The following is a 19,915-nucleotide window of genomic DNA, read 5'->3' as shown; positions in this document are numbered from 1 at the left end:
TGGTAGTATATAGATGAGCAATGCTCTTCATGTTTGTTTTTTAGAGAGTAAAGAAGTAAAGATCGATCAACTGATCGTGGGGCGTGTATATGCTTGGTGCTTTCAAGTGCATATAATGCAACCTTCATGTGTTCGAAGAAAGGGAACACAACAATTTTCAAAGTGTGTCTAAGTTAATATAGGGCTTGTTTGGTTTGAACACTGGGAACAAAGGGCTAGTTTGGATGGAACCCTGGGATAGTTGCCTGGGCTATTCACCTGCCTGGGAGCTGCCTGTATTCAGTTGCAAGATTGCCTGGCCAGGCAAAGCTGAAATTCAGGCGTCGTTTGGTTGATGGCCTGAAAATTAGCCTCAGCAAGTAGAAAGGTCAGGCGATGTTTGGTTTTTTATTCTGCCTGGGTTACACTCAGCATTATTTGAAGTAATGAACTCATATGAGCTCTATTCATAATATTACACACAATGAGTTCTCAAGCTATATGCTAACAAATATTACAACTTAAGATTAGATAATAGTTCGTCGATATACAAAAGCACATCAAGGCTATCCCAAGAGTCTGTCAGGCACCTCTCTGACTATCAACTTCGCCAGCACCTAATTAGCATCTAGTCATACTATACATATTGATTCCAAAAGGGTGCAGCAAAAACAAGACCCCATCAGCCATAATCAAAAGATCATGTAGCTACAATCATCCATAATCAGGGACCACCAAGATCACCACCAGATAAATGGTTGAACACCCAACGCTCAAGGTATTCTTGACCCATATTGATAAGGAAGCTGCGATGAACTTGAAATTCTGGCTTGCAAAGGTGCATTCCTACTGCAAGCCTATCATCCGGTGCTAATGCGATCTTCTTGAGCATATCCCATAGAGGACCATTAGGGTCTGGAGGAGGTGCAACCTGCACTGGTTTTCCAAGGTTCTGTTGGATACCACGCAAAGTATTGGTTATCTCCACATCCATATCATCATTGGCATAGGCAGGAGATGGTTTTGTGTTGGACTTACTGGCCCTACCAACCCGTGCAGCAGCAGGTACTGTATTAGACTTGCCAAACCTTTTAAAATTTCTCTTGTTAGGCTTCATGGACTTCACACTAGATGAAGAAACTTGAGTGCTAGCTGTAGCAAGGGCAGCCACCTCCTGACACTCATCACTATCAGACTGTAGTTTGTCTGAGTCTTCCCCATGTGCATCATTTGTGTTATCATAGTTAGCCATATCATTCAGCATGTCAAGTCTCTCAGTATCATCTTGGTCTGGATCAGCTGCAGTGGAAGGGTCTTGCATAAAAGAACCATCAGCTGTGCTGCCACTAAATAATTCTTGCAACTTGTCAAAGAACTGAATTGGTTTAGACAGAATCCCACGGTCATTTGCCTGCATAAAAAACAATAAGAATCATTTATGATAATGCATGTAAGATGACTACTTAGGCAGGAGATAATTACCGAGAGTTCGTTCAAAGTAGACTTGGAGAGAGTCACCATCTTGGTGTCATCATCCCAGCCACCGCCACTCTCATTCATATGCTTAGCCACAAGTCCCCAAGTATCCTTATGCCGCCTCTAGTGGCGATGAACTTGCTCCACAGTATAGGTAGTGCCATATTTAGAGTTCACTGCAGATGTACAGGCTGTGTGATGCATCTTCTTGAAAAAAGTTTTTGGAGGCATCGCCAACTTCTTCTCAATGTACCAATCAAGTAGAAATTCAGATATAGCTGGAGGCCAATTTGTAGCTTTTGCCCTTGGATTTGAACCTGCAGCTTTCTCACCTCCCTTGCCCTTAGCATTCATGCTACTTTCTCCTGTATCCATTGTCAACGAACTACAGAAAAATATTGTAGTGAAGAAAACAGCAAGCAACAATACAGGAAAATATTTTGATGAAGAAAACAACAACCAACGGTACATATATTTTGCTAATTAATAATAAGTCTTACAAGCTAAATAATACTTTATACATGTATTACACCGTACAAGTACATATATGCTACAACAATAGTACATAGCATAGTGAATTACATCAATATTCAGTCCACATCAAATTAGCTAGTTCATCTCGCTTAGCCACCCATTGTCTGTTTTCTGCACCTTGATCTATTGCTACTCTAGTTGACCTGGGCAAAGTATTATACCAGAGTTCTTCATCATATATGATGTCATCAGGACCAGTTGTCTAGGATCCAATTGTGTAACACACAACATGCTATCACAATCTTCACCTGTATGCTAAAGGGAAAATATGGCTTGTTTGCAAGAACTTTAAAGCGATTCTTTAATGTCCCAAATGCTCGCTCAACAGTTGTACGAAGAGAGGAATGTCGAAGATTAAACAACTCTTGTGGTGTTTCTGGATATCTCCCACCCCCATACTCCTTCAAGTGATAGCGAACACCTCTATAAGGTGGCAATATACCCGGTCTCGCTGCATACCCCGCATCAGCTAAGTAATATTTTCCTACAATACACAAGATGACTGCTTTATTGCCTCATCAAAACTTAGTGTATGCCTTAAATCATTTGGACAAATATGCTAACCTTCAAGAAATGGAATTCCATTTGATCTTTTAAGGGCAGCCCTTAGAACTACGGAGTCATGTGCTGAGCCCTCCCATCCAGCAAGCACATATGTAAACCGCAAATCAAAGTCCACGGCTGCTAGCACATTTTGAGTTGGGTAACCTTTACGACCTCTAAACCTGTTAACTATATTTTCAGGGACAAATGCGGAGATATGAGTGCCATCAAGTGCCCCAATACAGTCCTATATTGCAAGGAATTTTTATTAGTGTAATAAACTAGCCATCAAAAATAAAATATTAAGAATTGTATGTTTTGTAGTATACCTTAAAATAAGGGTAGAACCGCCCAGGGCTACTGGTTATCTTTGAATGGGTCTCTACAGACCTAAGTTTTATCATATCTTTGGCAAGGGAACATAAAGCCATCAAGACCTCACTGAAATACCGGCTTACGGTCTCGCCGGATCTCTTGAAATATAAGGCAATCACACAATTTCTCAAATTGTGGCCAACTGTATGCAGAAACATAGCTAATTGTTCTTCAACCGAGACGTGTATAGTATCCCTAAGTAGACCGGAATCACGCAAACGGGAGGAAAGTTTTGCAGAACACAGCTTTCCTCATCCGAAGTTGACGGATGCAGTTTTTATCTGTTCCATTATATAGTTCATCTAGCCTTGTTTGCCTCACCAAATCTCTGCTCACCAAGGGCCCATATTTTATTGGCAGTCTTCTAGAGCGAAGACGCCGACGTCGCCGCCGCCATTGGATAATGGCAATGACAATAGATAGGACACTTAACATGCGAGCTCTTTGCTGGATAACATAATCGGAAATGTGGTCTTTATCCATCTAAGCATCATATGAGAAAATGTAAGAAACAAGCAAGTTGGTAGTTCAGACATGCATGTCGTCATTTTCTAAAGCAACCTGTACAAAGTTACTACTTTAATAAATATACATTTTGCCACTCACTTTCTAATCCTCCAGATAAAAGTGTACTAGCTAGCACCATTGGATGTCAGTACGCACATGCTAAAAACTCTACTCTCCAATACTATAAGAAAATCAATATGCTTATCACGGAGAAAGGTACTGGGAGAGGAGAAAAAGGATCTATGTACGCACAAGCTAAAAAAATGGAGTCTCACGTGCTACAAGAAAATTGATCTGATTAGCATAGGGAAAAAATGCATTTGTATACATCAACCTAGAAAAAACTGCAGCCATCATTTGGACATAAACAAGAATGATAGATCAAGCAAATCAAGAAAATAGAAACAGATTTTGCTCACCTTTCTGAACCAGATCTAAGATCAGTACTTCTTGAAGTCAATGAAGAGTGAAGAGAGGAAATTAATAGAGCAAACCACCAGATCCACAACATAGAAGATCACCCTGCAGCATCCTTCATCGCCATGGAGTCCAATCTGTGATTTCCTCACTTCTGAAGAAACACCAACGAGAGAGAGAGAGAGGGAGGGGGAGGGAGGGGAGAGGAAAGGAAAAAAGTGAGGAGAGGATAAGGCAACGGAGTTTTACACGATGATTAAAGCCAGGCAGCTTGGCTGGAGTCCCAGGCGATCGATTTTCTACGCCTGGCACCCGGCACCCGCGCCAGGCATCCGCGCCAGGCAAGTAAATCCTAGGGCTTGAACCAAACAACGTCCAGGCAACCTACAGGCAAGGGTCCAGTCCTGGCAATTTTAGCCAGGCCTGTATCCAAACAAGCCCAAAATGCCTAGCTAGAACATTGCCTGTGTTGTGCCAGGATCGTATTTGGTTGGTGTCCTCAGTAGGGATTTTGCTGCCTGTGTCTGGACGGAGACTAGCACCACTTACCTAGCTTTGGCACTCGTTTTTGAACGCCTGGAACATGTTTGGTTTGGAGCCTTAGGAAAGTTGCTTGGGCCAGACAACTTTGTTAAGGGTCTGAACCAAACAAGCCCGGGTGCAGAAAAGTGGCTAGCCTGACATTAGTGGAGCATTGGATGGCATTTGGTCCTTTTCCCAAAAAAAACATATATTGATGCCACATGTTCGTTCTCCGACAGAATTGTTGATTAGCCATTGCTACTTTTCTCCATATAATCCGATGAACCAAGAATATTTGGCTAATATTGTTTTAATTTCTTTGAGACATCCAAATCTCTCTTTACATAACAACAAATTAAATCAATGATTTCAAATGGGTTTACAAATTTAGAAATAGTATACGTGGAACAAAATGAATCGTATTTGGTTGGTGTCCTGACCATAGATTTTGCTGCCTGTGCTTGGACAAAGATTAGCACCACTTGCTTAGCTCTTGTTGTGGTTGGTGTCCTGACCATGGATTTTGCTGCCCGAACCTGGACAAAGATTAGCACGATGGAATAAGGTGGCACACGCCCGCTTCTCTTTCTACGTGATGAAGGGATTTGGGAATATTCATGGCTGGGGATTCCATCAACCATTAGCTTAACTCTGGCCTTCATCAGAGAGGAAGTAGCTGGTGATGAATAGGCCAAGTCTTGTCGGTCCAATGTCTGCCCCACCTTTGGATATCCTGATACCTGCCATGCCCAACTATGAAGCAACAAGGGTAAAAATATATGAGGCAGAATTTTCTGTAGAGTTTTTGGCTGATGGATCATCGTCGTGTACTGAAACTACATCTACAACAAGAAGGTGATGGGTAGAAGCAGAAGACGATGAGAAGCAACCAGCTAGCTTGCATTGATTCCACAGTCATCCTGAGAGCACTACTACAACTACAAAGAAACAGGGGAGAAGTGGAAACTTCAAACTGAGTCCCAGCACTTAAAAAAGACAGGACTAATGAATCGGGGCACACAACTAGAGAAGGGAGTAGAATTGAACACGAAAGTTATATCAATAGTGCAGATTGATCGAATTGAAGGCGAGCGAGGTGTGTGGATCAAGTGTGTTGATGTTGATGATACTAGCTCAGAGGGTAGGACAGAGCATGAAGTGTAAGATGAACAAGGGAGGACAGAGGCTATTACTATTACTATTAGTATTAGGCCATGCTTGACAGATGGATCACATGCACTACTGCCTCTGATCTGCGCTGCGAGGAGCATGAATGAGTTTCTGCTAACACTGTTGCGTTACATAGTGGATTTTGTACCACACTAGGCCTACCAATCATGATTATACCTGTGAACTTTGTTAGATTTACACTGGGAAGTCGGATGCAAAATATATGGTTTGTATGAGTTGGATACAAAATATATGGTTTTGAACAAATACACACATGCACGCGCGTGTGCACACAGTAGGTTTTATCTGACTTCTCGCTCCCGCTTAATCATTTCCCATTTCACTCAGACCTGAATGATTAGCCACACAAAAGAGAAATTGAAAAACTTGCCAAAAGAGAAATTAAAAAATGCGCCAAAAAAGAACGCACGGACGTAGGGTGTGAGGGGACCCTAGTGTTGTAACAGAAAATGAAAAGTGAAAGCAACAATATCTAAAAATAGAAAAAAAAAACAGGGTGTTGTCCTAGTGTTCACTGATTAAGAATTCAGTGATCCGCTGATTAGTGGTGACATATCGACCACCCAATCCACTCTAACACACGTGGATTGAAGTGGATATAAGCATGATATATATAGGACACCCGATCGACTTATCCAATGGATGTCATGCATATCATCCCTCTTTGCTACTCTTTCTTCTCTTCCGATGACATTCAATTCCACACCATTTAAGAGGTTTTAGAGGATGTGATCAAGTGCTCATATAAGCAGCCTGTTCGTTTCGACTGAAACGATCGTGGATTATTACTGCTGGCTGGTTTGGTGTGACAGAAAAATACTGTTCTGGCTTATAATTCACGATCGTTTACGACCAAGCGAATAGGCTGAAGATTTGTGGAATCAAAGTTGTGAGGTTGGTTGTTATCTCACACTCGATCTTCTAACCATCACCGAAAAATTGCTTGTACATGTAGTTTCATATCACAATTATCATCAATCAACCACAAAAAAAAAAATTGGATTGACGTATCTTTAGGCCATGGCAACGAACGATAGGTAGTTAGGCATGGCATGTACAGATATGCAACATACACGATGCCACGGACAGCCACGGGCATATCGGACACTTGGACAGAACAGGGTGGCCCACTAGCGACGCTGGTGGGGGTGGATTGCGGCGGCCCGGCCCACATATCCACTAGAAGCACGTGCGCTAGCTGATGCGGCAACCCACACACAGCCGCTAGCTTTTTGTGAGTTAATGCGGCAACCCGCATGGCACACGGCTTATGCATGCTGTTAAACCGCTTGGCACTAATTTAACAGCAGCTTGGCGCACAACCCAAATGTCCAAATCCTGCATGCTATAAGTTTATTGTAATTTACAGAAATAAATATTGAGAACATCGGTGAAATAAAAGTTCACATAAGAATTCTAAAAGGTAAAAAAATTGTTACCATTTGAAAATATCTTGACTTAAACAAACATCATATACATTTTCTTAATAGCTCCATGATGAACTGATACGTGCCAGGGTTCTCAACTGAATTTATATTACAGATGTGGTGACTTATAGAAGTCCAAAAATATATAACTTAAGAAGTCAACAAAAACTTTTGAAACCACACAAGCAAAAACTATTTTTGGGTTCTATCTTTCACAATTTGATACCTTATATCAATATGTTTGGCAGCTACACTTGCCTTGTTGTTACTCGCATAGAAAAACTGCATCTCGATGATTGCAGTATAGTGATATGGATAAGCCATTCACCACTTTAAACCGGGGAATAATATTCTTATGCCATACGGCTTTCCCTACAACTCTAGCATGCTATCACCAATGTTTATCATGAGGCTTTAAAAGTAAATAGCTGTACTTGCGAGTGTGATGATATAAAACTTAATGTCGACATCTTAGTATCAAGGGTCTAGTGGTCTGATTCATTAATAACTCCAAGTCTTTCAGACTTCTTATGTGTATGCATATGTGATGCTTAGTTTTTTATACATCATAAGCAATCATGCCTCTTCGTCTAACAGAATTTCTGATCTTTACCAGACATAAAAACACGCTGCAATGAAAGCAAACCAACATCTCAATTCTCTGCTTTGTCTCCACGAAAACCTTCTACAAATCCTATTTGCAGTGGCTTTGTAGAAAAACCCAGTCCAACGTGGAGAAAAACAAAGGCGTTTTATGTTTTGACCGTTGGGTTAAACAGGTTTCGACAACGCTTTTGTCTTCCTCTACACGCTGCTAGCTGTTGGTGAACAGGATGCTCCGATCGGGTGTGCGGGCAGCGGGTGTCGCTAAGGTCATCTTAGAAGAAGCATGGCGAGGAAGAGATGGACGTGGCCGTGGCTGCCGGGTCGCTTGCGAGGCAGAGCATGGCGTGACGTCGACACGACGACAGAGATAGTAGACTCGCCGTGGTGGTCGGCAACGTGGTGGTGCGGAGAAAGGTGGTCGTGGCTGCCGGAGATGTGCCGTAGAAGGCGTAGCAAGCGCCCCCCGACGAATACCTCACTTGGGCATGGTCGGCAGGGTCGCTGCCCAATCTTCTTCCTGGCTGGGGATTCCATCAACATGTGGTTGAATTCTGGCCTTCATCATAGAGGAACTAGCTGCTGATGGAGAGGCCAAGTCTGCTTGGTGCACTGTTTGCCGCACCTTTGCACATCCTGATACCTGCCATGCCCAACTATCATGCTAGAATTTTGTCTAGATTTTTTTGGTTGATGGATCATCGCGTTCTGAAACTACATCTACATTCTACATGCAGCAGGTTGCTGGTGATGGGTAGAAGCAGCAGATGAGTAGCAACCAGCTTCCATTGATTCTATAATCCTCCCGTGGCTGTGTGCTCTACTACAACTACAAGAAAATGGTAGAGAAATTGAAACTTCAAACTAAGTCCCAGCACTTAAAAATGAATGGGCGAACACAACACAACTAGCGAAGGGAGTAGAACACCAAAGTTATATATTGATAGAGTAGTAGGGCAGTAACGAGGGTAGGGATTTTGCAGAGGTGTATATAATGCAGGTGGAATTAAAGGCGAGGTGTGTGGAGTCCGTTGATGATACTCAGAGGGTAGGACAGAGCATAAAGCACAAGATGAAGGAGAGAGAACGGACGCTATTGCTATTAGGCCATGCCAATGACTCTGATCTGCAAGGAGGAGCATGAATTTTTTGAACATAAGCGAGGAGCATGAATTTGTTTCTACTAATAGTACTGTCTCTGTCTTTTATATATAATGGACTTTGTACCACACCAGGCCTACCAATCAAGATTACACTGTGGAACCAAAAACTCCATAATGCTCTAATTAATGGGGAGCTGTTAGCTGCTTGGAGCTTCACATACCAACAGAGGCGGAGCTCTTCTCTTTTTTTTTTTGCTATTTCTTTTGTGACCAATGAATGGACAGACAACAGAGCACTAGGACTAACGAACAAAATTAAACTTATGTTTGCATTACGTGGACTGATGGTTAGAATCAGTACTGAAGCTGCCCCTTACACAGTTACACATGACATGCATACATACATGCCAACTTCTGGTTTCTGTGCTAGAAGTAGAAGATCATCTCTGCTAGAATTAGTCCACAAGAACTTTCATTTCCTAAGGTCGTCGTCGTAGAAGAAGCATGGCGAGGCAGAGTTGGGCGCGTGGCCGTGGCTTGCCGGGTCACTTGCAAGGCAGAGCACGACGGCTGTGGCTGACGTTGAAGCGATGACTGAGATAGTAGACTCGCCGACGTCGTCGGCAACATGGCGACGCGGAGAAAGGCGGCTGTGGCTGCCGGAGACATGCTGTAGCAAGGCGTAGCAAGTGTGCCATGACGGATACCTCACCTGGGCATGGTCAGCGGGGTCGCTGTCCAATGTTCTTGCTGGCTGGGGATCCCATCACCAGTTACTCAAATCTGGCCTTGATCAGAAGAGACGAACTATCTGCTGATGGACAGGCGTTTGTGCAATATCTAGCGCACCTTTGCATATCCTGATACCTGCCATGCCCAACTATCAAGCTAGAACTTTCTCTAGATTTTTGTGGTTGATGGATCATCACGTTCTGAAACTACATCTACATTCTAGAAGCAGCAGGTTGCTAGGTGATGGGTACAAGCAAAAGATGATGAGAAGCAGCCAGCTTGCATTTGTTTCCACGCTCCTACTGCGAGCTCTACAACTACAAGGAAACGGGAGAGAAGTGCAAACTTCAAACTGAGTCCCAACAATGACGGGGCTGAAAGACTGAATGGGGGGGAACACAACACAACTAGAGAAAAGGAGTAGCAGGGCATGCAGTAACGAGGGCACAGATTTTGCAGAGGTGTAGGTAATGCAGATTGAATTGGCGTGTGGAGTCCGTTGATGATACTTAGAGGGTAGGACAGAGCATGAAGTGCGCAACATGAATGAAGTTATTAGGCCATGCCATAGCCTGACAGACGGATGGCATCGTATCCACTACTGCTTCTGCGACCACGAGGAGCATGAACGAATTCTGCTAACACTACTGTCTCATATAATGGGATGGGACTTTATACCACACTAGGTCTACCAATCATGATTGTGAAGGAATGGAACCGAAAACTCCGTAATGCTCTAATCAATGGAGCAGTTTGCTGCGTGGCCATTAGCTGCATGGAGCTTCACGTACCAACAGAGGCGGTGCTCATACTTTTTGTAGTTCCTTTTGTGACCAATGCAATGAACCTCACTAGAACTAACAAACCAAATTAAAGCTATGTTCACATTACGTGGACTGATCCTTAGAACCAGCACTAAAGCTGCCCTTACACATGACTACAGTCATGCATATGTATATCAACCTCTCACCTCTAGTGCTATCCCTGCCAGAATTGGTCACAAGAACAGTTTCAGACTGAGTGTCTGCACCCAAGGACGGACCTAGCCTGATCTGGTTTGAAGGGCCAGCTGATTCCTAAAAATATTTTTAATCCTATAAAATAACCGTTCATCACAAGTAATGACCTAACTGGTAGAACAGAGATGACTGTAATTGATGGTTGGTTCCGCTCCAGTCTCCACAGCTCCAGGCACATATTCAACCCAGGCGACTTCCAATTTCCTGCCACCTCCCATTCTAAACCACTATCAGAAAAAAGTATACTGATGATTAAAGAACAACAAAGAAATCTCTCTTCAACATCATCTGGCCTCCAATGCAGCATTGGACCATTGGATAGTTCGGCTTACAGTTATAGCTGATTACCTAGAACACTTCTAGCAAAGAGATGGGATGGAGTGAAGCTCGACAGTCATATAAATATATAAGAGTTAAATGTATCAGAGATCCATTAACTTGTGAGGAAGTTTCAGTTGAGTCCATCAACTTCTAAAGTGGCTTTTTGGGTCCATAAACTTTTAAAATGATTCACTGTAGTCCATACCTATTTATTTAACCTTAAATTCAAAGCACATTTGTAGAAAAACCCTTCCCACACGCATGCAGGTGCATGCATGGCCCTCATCCGCGCGCCTTCCTCCCCGCGCAGCAGCTCCTCCACGGCCGCGGCCACCCCGGCGCGCGTCATGCCCGCCTCGAACGCGGCGCCAAACCCCCACACGTGCGCCACGGACCGCGCGTTCATCCGCTGGTCGCCGAAGAAGGGGCGGCACGCCATGGGCACGCGGCTGGACACGCCCTCCAGCACCGACGCCCACCCGGCGTGCGTCACGAACGCGCCCACGGAAGGGTGGCGTAGCACGGGCACCTGCGGCACCCAGGGCACCACGAGCCCGGACCCGGTGCTGGTGGCGCGGTCCAGGAAGCCCGGCGGGAGCAGCGGCCACGAGTCCTCGCGCAGCGACCACAGGAACGGCGCGCCCGAGGCCTCCAGCCCGGCCGCCAGCTCGCGGAGCTCGTCGGGCCGCGGGGACGCCACCGTGCCGAAGCTCACGTACGCGACGACGCGCGTGGGGTGGCGGTCCAGCCAGGCTCGCCGGGCTCTGCGCCGTGGAGTTGGCCGCGTTCGCCATCGTCTCGTGCGTTGCAGGACCAGCAGCAGCAGGTCGCGCGAACTGCGACCCCGGCGGCCGCGCCCCTGGCTGGCGATGCTTCGGCGAGCCGCGCCTCCGGCGGCCACGCCCATGCCTAGCCGCGCTCCGGCGAGCTGCGCTCCCGGTGACCGCGCCCCCGGCGCCGCGCCCTGGCGAACTGCGACCCCGGCGGCCACGCCCCTGGCTGCCGTGCCCGGCGAGCAGCGCCTCCGGCGGCCACACCCATGGCTGGCTGTGCCTGCACTGGTGCTGCAACTGGTGCTACAACTGACATCCTAGCATTTCCGTGATATCTATCTTCTATCATCACTGATCATACTCTATGCCTGCACTGGTGCTGCAACTGACATCCTGCATACTAGTTTGGAGATGACAGGCAACAGCAATGCACGGAATGAATGGAATTCTTCTCTGAACAAAGTTGCATGCATTGCTGTTTGGCATCGATCGATGTTGCTCAGATCTGATTTTACTAGCAAGCATTTATTAATTTGGATAGATCTGGATCGCTAATTGCTTTTGCTCGCTGACCCTGATAAATTGCTGCTGTTTTGCATGCAGAGCTTGACGCCGTCGGGAAGATGGAGAGGGAGAGGAACGATCGCTCGGTGATCCAGTACGTTCAGTCTTGGCTAGAGGGGATGGAGCTGACGAGCGAGACGGACGAGGGACAGTCGTCGTCGTCGTCGTCGTGATGAGAAATGAGATGATGGCCATCTGAATATAATCCATCTCCTCTCGCCGGCGGCTTCCATTTGTTTCCCCTGGTGATTAGTAGTGTTCTTGCCTGCAGCTTTCTGTCAGGGTACATCTCGTTCTGAGTAGATTAGTAGTGTTCTTGAATTCTAAGGAACCATCGTCTCATACCAGAATTGATCGCCGTTCCAAACAGGCTTGGGTAGGCTGTACTTGTAGTACTCTGCAGTATCCGTGGTGTGGTTCGTTCTGTTTGTCCGAGAGAAGAGAACGTGTGCTCTGCTGTGCCTCTGTTCGCAAAGTCGATCTGCATCTGCTAATGCAAATGGAATTCAGTTTTGATTCCTCTTGCACGAAGTCCGGTCCATTTCGTCAAGTTTATCCAAGCCATGGTTTGGCGACGAGGATGAACAAACCTTGTTGTAGCTGTACTCCACCGGTGGCGCGCCCGCGCCGCCGACGAACCGCTCCGGCACGAACTCCTCCGCGCGCTCCCACGCCGCGGGGTCCCGGCCGATGGCCCACTGCGTTGATCACCACCCGCGTGCACGCCGGCACGCGGTGACCCAGCAGCTCCGTGTCCTCCGTCGTCTCGCGCGGGATCAGGAGCGGCGCTGGCGCGTGCAGCCTCATCGTCTTCGCTGATCACCGGAGTCGTGGCCGCCGGGGTCGCAGTTCGCCAGGGCGCGGCGCCGGGGGCGCGGTCACCGGGAGCGCAGCTCGCCGGAGCGCGGCTAGGCATGGGCGTGGCCGCCGGAGGTGCGGCTCGCCGAAGCATCGCCAGCCAGGGGCGCGGCCGCCGGGGTCGCAGTTCGCGCGGCCTCAGGGACGACGGCGGCTGCGGCTGCGACCTGCTGCTGCTGGTCCTGCGACGCGCGAGACGATGACGAACGCGGCCAACTCCACGGCGCAGAGCCCGGCGAGCCTGGCTGGACCGCCACCCCACGCGCGGCGTCGCGTACGTGAGCTTCGGCACGGTGGCGTCCCCGCGGCCCGACGAGCTCCGCGAGCTGGCGGCCGGGCTGGAGGCCTCGGGCGCGCCGTTCCTGTGGTCGCTGCGCGAGGACTCGTGGCCGCTGCTCCCGCCGGGTTTCCTGGACCGCGCCACCAGCACCGGGTCCGGGCTCGTGGTGCCCTGGGCGCCGCAGGTGCCCGTGCTACGCCACCCTTCCGTGGGCGCGTTCGTGACGCACGCCGGGTGGGCGTCGGTGCTGGAGGGCGTGTCCAGCCGCGTGCCCATGGCGTGCCGCCCCTTCTTTGGCGACCAGCGGATGAACGCGCGGTCCGTGGCGCACGTGTGGGGGTTCGGCGCCGCGTTCGAGGCGGGCATGACGCGCGCCGGGGTGGCCGCGGCCGTGGAGGAGCTGCTGCGCGGGGAGGAAGGCGTGCGGATGAGGGCCATGCATGCACCTGCATGCGTGTGGGAAGGGGTTTTCTACAAATGTGCTTTGAATTTAAGGTTAAATAATTAGGTATGGACTGCAGTGAATCATTTTAAAAGTTTATGGACCCAAAAAACCACTTTGAAAGTTGATGGACTTAACTGAAACTTCCTCACAAGTTAATGGATCTCTGATGCATTTAACTCAATATATAATAAGGGGTAGCCTGATGAAGAGGCTGAAAGGCTCATAAATAGTGAGCAAAAGGTAGTCAATTCGTTGCTCATATAAAGTTTCAAACCATGGCAGTATAGATGAGCAATGCCTTTTATTTTCTTTTTTGTTTTTTATAGAGAATAAAGAACATGAAAAACAGAGCATGGAGAGCAAGATGATGAACGAGGGGGGATGGACTCTATTACCATTTGGCCATGCGTGCATGACAGATGGATCACAAGCACTACTGCCTCTGATCTGGGAGGAGCATGAATGAGTTCCTGCTAACACTGCTATCTCATATAATGGACTTCGTACCACACTAGGCTTGCCAATATAATCATGATTATACCTGTAATATATATTATATGTTTGATTTACACTGTGGAACCAAGAACTCCCTAATGCTCTAATGGAGCCGTTAGCTGCGTGTGCATGGAGCTCCATCACGTACCAACAGAGGTGGAGCACATCTTTTTTGTAGTTTCTTTTGTGACCAATGAATGAACAGAGCGCTAGAGCTATGGAGCCAAATTAAACTTATGTTCGCATAATGTGGACTGATGGTTGCCCTTACACATGACACGACTCATGCATACACACATATCAACTGATCTGGTGCTGTGATTGACAGAACATCTATGCCAGAATTGGTCCACAAGAACAATTTATGGCTGAGGGTCTCCACCTGATAAGGGTGTGGAGCTAGGATGGTGGTTTGAAGGGGCCAGTTGACTCCTATAAAATATTGCTAATACTATATCCATCATTAGTAAATGACCCTACTAGTAGAACATAAATGTCTATGAACTTGAGGGCTAGCTCCGCTCCGGTCTCCATGGCTCCACCTACTCTTCGACCCCACGTCTTCGAATTTCCTGCAACCTCTCATTCTAAACCACTATTATCAGGAAAATTCATACCGATGATTAATGAACAATAAAGGAATCTCTCCTCAACGTCATCCTCCAAACTATGGTTCTATCTTTCTATATGCAACACTAGACCAGTGGCCAAGTTGGGCTTACAATTATAGCTAAGTTCCTAGCGAAGAGAATGCTTAACCACGTTATATATTTATATATATTATTGGATACTAGATGAAGAGATACACATATGGAATTAAATATATCAATTTCTCTATGTGTGTTAATATGTAACCTCAATAGGGTATAGTATTTCTAAATTTGTAAAACCATTTAAAATCATTGATTTAATTTGTTGTTCTGTAGAGATTTGGATGTCTCAAATCAGATTTTATGGAGAAAAACTCGTGTTCCTCAAACTTGCCTGGCCAGGCAAAAACACATGGACTGCCACTCGGGCTTTATGTTACCCAGTATTGGGACCATACCGAGCAAACCCCAAAAATACTCTTCACATCATTTTTTCCCAAAATTGTGGATGCTCCCCCTCGAACACTGGAAAGTACAATTTCACCAGATGATTTGCGAAAGAGGACATGCTGGAGTGACTAGCAGTACGAAAATTTCTATCATTTGAACCAAAAGCCATCAACGAGGTTTTGGCCGAATCAAACATACTTGTGACTGAGGCTCGCACTATAGTCATGAGTCGTGACTAACCCGTAAGCCAGTCCCTAGTGATCTAGAGCAAAACGGTGACCACCCACTTGGCCCGATGCGCAACTCTGGTGATGGTGTGCTGAGGATTGATTTGTTCTGGTCCGCATCTTCTGCCTCGGGCATTCTTGGAGTAGTAGTCGCATCCTGTAGCACGGCTTGCTGTTTGATCATGTCGACTTGCTGTCGAAGATCTTCGACTGCTTCATAGAGTTCCTCAACTCGTTCTTCCACATGTTGCCACACCTCCACTGTCCGTTGCAGTGCCTCCAACGCTTGCTTCTGCTTCCAGCGATCAGCCGCTGCCATGGCACCATCCGTCTCCGCCTTGACATGCTCCTCCTCCGCTAAGATGCCCTCATTCTCCGTCTTCGGCCGGTCTTCCTTGTATGCCTCATGAACTCCGTGAAGTTTGAGGTATGGATTTTCCTCGGTCCGTTTGGGTGGAGCCAGATCGATCTCTTTGGGAAATTTGATTGAACAGGTAGAGGGTGGTGGGTGAAAAGGCTCCAAGTACCAATTGTTAGGAACCAAGAATGAGAATGAGAAGTAGGATAGCAACAGACCGGGATAGAGATAGCTAACACGGAAATTATAGGTGAGGAAGAGGGGATTGCCGAGGAAGGATTCCACAAGAACATTGTGTTCTCAGTTTGTTTCTATTTTTTTAGTCATGACATGATGTGTCTCTTCCTCTATTCAACCCCATGCTTATATTGACAAATAGGGCCTACACACACAATGCTGGTCCATAGCACAACACGCGATAAACACACACCATGCAAACTCATCTATTTTTCAGGGGTGAAGAGTTCCCGTCCTCCACCTGTCATGTTCATGCTGCTGCCGACATTGCTTCCGCTGCAGCTTTGGCCTTCAGAGTCTCCATCTTCTTGGCATGCCAACGTCCTCACTTCCTCTTCTGACCGGCACCAACACAGATGGTGAAACTACCTTATATATTATCTTGTACCATAGCTGTAAGTCACTGGAATGGAAGCAAAACAGCAACTTTTTTTATTTGGTTTCACTGGCATCATGCCTGCTGCACCTTTGTGTGTCGTCCCAATACCCGCCATGCCCAATATCGATCTTGGCAATAGTATATAAGATATTTCCCCCTCCAAATTTGGTGGTTGATGGATCATTGTGAAGCAAGAAGCAGTTTGTTGGCGAATGGTGATGGGCATAAGTTGGCAGTTGGCAGTTGGCAGATGAGAGCTTCCCAACTTCTATTCCACACTTCTTTTATAGCTCCAACATCCTCCAAAGGCTCTTAGAATCATGAAACTGAATTGGGGAAGAAGAGAAGAGAACCGGAGTTGATGGAGGGGAGAGTAAGGAGGAACACTTCATGCATGCACGCACCAACTATTCAACGCTGCGTATATAATGCTGTTAGAGTGAAGGTTGGTGGGAAGAGTCAATTTTCATAACATTTAGAACAAAACCTATTGACAGAGGGCAGGACACAGCTGTGAATGTAAGATGAGCATGGTTTGCATTAGCACTTATCAGCATGACGTGGAGTATTATTATCAGCATGAAGTGTCATAGAGACAGATCTCAAAGCATATAAACTTAGGACACTTCAATTACTCATAATGTATAGCTGGTACGAATAATAGACAAGAATATAGATCGAGAATCAGTATGACTTCCCTACAACTCTAGGACATTTTTTTTTTGTTTCCATAATAATGTAGTTCTGTTAGCTTGCTCTACTGTAAAGTGAAATGTATATGCATGCACAGCAATACACTGAGAGGGCACGTGGTGCAACCGACGGCTGTCTATGTAGCGTCAATTTTACATACACCCCCTGAACTGTAATGTAATAAATAAAGTGACAGAGGCAACTCGTCGTCTCATGAGACGACGGCCGCCGCTCGTGTTTCCAGAACCCATTCTCCCGTTGTACGTCTTGTTCTGAGACGACGACGGATTGTTCAGATCTTGTGCAGTCCACCGGCCGAGAATGGCGACGGCGCCAAATATTCAGCTGCTCGCGCCAATTCCTTCCCTCCCCACCACAACAATCTCTCATCCTCCGCCACAATTTCTTCCCTCAACCACGAGTCCAGATCGATGCGTCCCTTGTGGGTGGGTGGATGATGCAGTGGTGGCACAAAAGAGCGATAGGCTACGATGTTGGAACGAAGTATCCTTTTTGTGTTCTGCTTAATGCAGGTGAGGTTGGAGCCCTTGTACGGATGCTCCAAGGTGTGTCTTATGATGAAGCTAGTGAACAGATGCAAGGGCTCCAGATGCAATGTATCATGGCAAAAGGGCTTCATGTGATTGCAACTAATAACCAACGTGCCCATGACACATTTGCCACAAAACTTTTTTTCGGACCCCCGCGTCGCTCCTCATGGGGCGACTCGGGCGGAGCCTCGCGCCACCGCCGCAGCACTCCGTGCCTTCCTCGTGCGTCCTCGCCGCCACCTGAGCGCGTCGCCGGTGGCTGTGCGGCCGTAGTGAAGGTGGCGGCGGGGTGCTGCCCGCACAAGCTGCTTGCTCCATCCCTTTCCCTCCCCGTCTTCCTCTTCCCATGGGTGCTTGGCTTCCGCGCTGCCGTGACGGCTTCTCCGGCCAGGGTCCCATGGATCTGGGGTCTTGTGGCTTGGATCCGTGGTTCCTCGGGCTGGCCTTTGTTGGCTGCCTGGGTGGTGGCCGACTCTGGACCGAACTCGTCTGCGAACTCGGCGGCGGTGGCCGGGGCGAGACCTTGAGCTGCAGTTGGTCCGGCGGCCAGATCCACGCGGGGGTGGTAGCCCTGGGTGGCTGGCAACTGGATCCATGGTCCGGTGGCTGGATCTGAAAGTCCGGCGGTCGGGGCCACGTGGAGGGTGGCTGGGTGCGGCTGGGGGGCAGGTGTTGGCGGGCTAGGCGGCTGGGGCTTCTACCTCCACTTCCCTGGCCCCCTTCTCTTCCCTGTCATCTCCCCTCTCCCTTGCTGCTGCCCGTTCGGCTTGCTGCTGGCTGGCTTCGGCCGGTTCTGGTGGTGGACATCCTCTTCGGCGTGCTTCGTTCGGCTCTGCTTTCGGCTGGTTGGTGGCAGCGGCTGCCCGTCGTCCTTCCTCAGGGCGACGGTCGTGCCTTCTTGTAGCTCTCAGTGGTGGCTTGGATCACCGCGGAGGCTGGCTCGGCAGGGATTGGGACGGTGGTGGGCTGGGTGACTGGGGCTTCTTCTGATCCTGACCCTCTTCTCCCCGCTATCTGCCTTCTCTCTTCCTCGGGTTGGCTTCTGTGGCGGAGGTGGTCAGTTTTGTGTGCTACTGGCCGGCTTTGCCGGTTCCGGCGGGGGCGAACTCTCCGACGGGCTTCTCCCGGCGCTTCTCTTGGCCGGCGTCTCTAGGGGCGGTGGCCGGGCGGGGCTGCTGCCGATCCTTCACCGCACCATGCCTCCTTGGTAGGGTTCGTTCTCGAGCGGCGACGGTGTGGAGGTTGCTCGAGGTCGGGGCGAAAGCTTGGACGACGACGTCTGTGGACGCCGTTTCCTCCTTGGAGGCGTCCTTTCTTGCCTCTTCTCCTGCCGTCGGCGCTTTTAGCGTCGTTTTCTTCTTGGAGGCATTGTTAGGCGTTCCAGTTCTGCGGTCGCTCCTTGCCGTCTGGCCATGGTGGTGTCTCCAGCTGTGCTGTCTGGAGTCGCCACGGCAGGTCATCGTGTTTTCTTCAACCCTTGTTAGTTGCTAGTTGAGTTGTTAATTGGATCGATTCGACCATTTTAGAGCAAGTAGTGGTGTGAGTAGATGTATGTCCAGTTGTTGTATCAAAGTTGTATAGGATGAGTGGTGCACTCTCCTCAGTTGTATGGTTTTTTGGGCTCAGTTTCCATTTAAAAAACTAGGCGGACACTTGCCTTTATTTTTCTTTCTTCATCTAATAGAAATTGCGGCAAAGCTTTTACCGTCCTTTAAAAAAAATGACACATTTGCCTGGTCAAAGCGTGTGTGTGTTTTGGTATTTCGTTATAAACACTCTATCGTAATGAAGCGCATTTGTCCCGCCTTTTAGAGAAAAAAAAGGATCACTTGCACTTATTTTCGTGGATGCGTTGCTTGACCAAGAGGTTGCTTGCTACCTCTACTGGTACTAGTTGTTCGAGAAAAGCGAATCTGCTGCCGGGTTGCTGGCATGCTGATCATGAGCAGGGCGGCCGTGGCTGACATCGACGAGACTGAGTGAGATAGCAGTGCGGGCACAGCGACCACAGCAACGTGGCGAGGCAGAGAAAGGCGGACGTGGCTGCCGGAGACGCACCGTCATCCATCGGAGTTGCAGAGCAAGCCCGCCGTGATGGATACCTCGCCTGGCCACAGTCAGTAGTGATGCTGTCTAATCTTCTTCATGGCTGCGGATTCCATCATCAGAACGGTGGCAAACATTTGAGAGAGCTGGTGATGGATAGGCCAATTCTGGTTTATGTAATGTCTGCCGCACCTTTGCATATCCTGATACCTACCATGCC

At 47.9% G+C, this 19,915-nt stretch overlaps 1 protein-coding gene and 2 pseudogenes across 1 annotated transcript; 1 reads left to right on the top strand and 2 right to left on the bottom strand.

The window, feature by feature from the left end:
• Positions 1 to 454: 454 nt before the first annotated feature.
• Positions 455 to 2,022, bottom strand: LOC136522594 (uncharacterized; annotated as a pseudogene).
• A 16-nt stretch (positions 2,023 to 2,038) lies between these two features.
• On the bottom strand, positions 2,039 to 3,873 carry LOC136524489 (protein ALP1-like; annotated as a pseudogene).
• Positions 3,874 to 13,000: 9,127 nt separating this feature from the next.
• LOC136524488 (anthocyanidin 3-O-glucosyltransferase-like) lies at positions 13,001 to 18,646 on the top strand. The gene is made up of 3 exons (XM_066517843.1): positions 13,001 to 13,128; positions 13,174 to 13,661; positions 18,161 to 18,646. Exons 1-3 carry the CDS (start codon positions 13,001 to 13,003, stop codon positions 18,331 to 18,333), a joined length of 789 nt encoding a protein of 262 aa, XP_066373940.1. The 3' UTR covers positions 18,334 to 18,646.
• The last annotated feature ends 1,269 nt before the right edge of the window (positions 18,647 to 19,915 follow it).

This window comes from Miscanthus floridulus, chromosome 18 (assembly GCF_019320115.1).
Source record: "Miscanthus floridulus cultivar M001 chromosome 18, ASM1932011v1, whole genome shotgun sequence".
Taxonomy (NCBI): Eukaryota; Viridiplantae; Streptophyta; class Magnoliopsida; order Poales; family Poaceae; genus Miscanthus; species Miscanthus floridulus.
This window is presented reverse-complemented; position numbering and strand designations above follow the sequence as displayed.

Bases quoted from the DNA above. Each gene is read 5' to 3' on its own strand.
- LOC136524488 (XM_066517843.1), top strand. From the start codon at position 13,001: ATGGGCGTGGCCGCCGGAGGTGCGGCTCGCCGAAGCATCGCCAGCCAG. The intron at 13,129-13,173 runs GCGACGCGCGAG...TCCACGGCGCAG, and splicing joins GACCTGCTGCTGCTGGTCCT to AGCCCGGCGAGCCTGGCTGG. The intron at 13,662-18,160 runs TGCATGCACCTG...GGCGGCGGTGGC, and splicing joins AGGCGTGCGGATGAGGGCCA to CGGGGCGAGACCTTGAGCTG.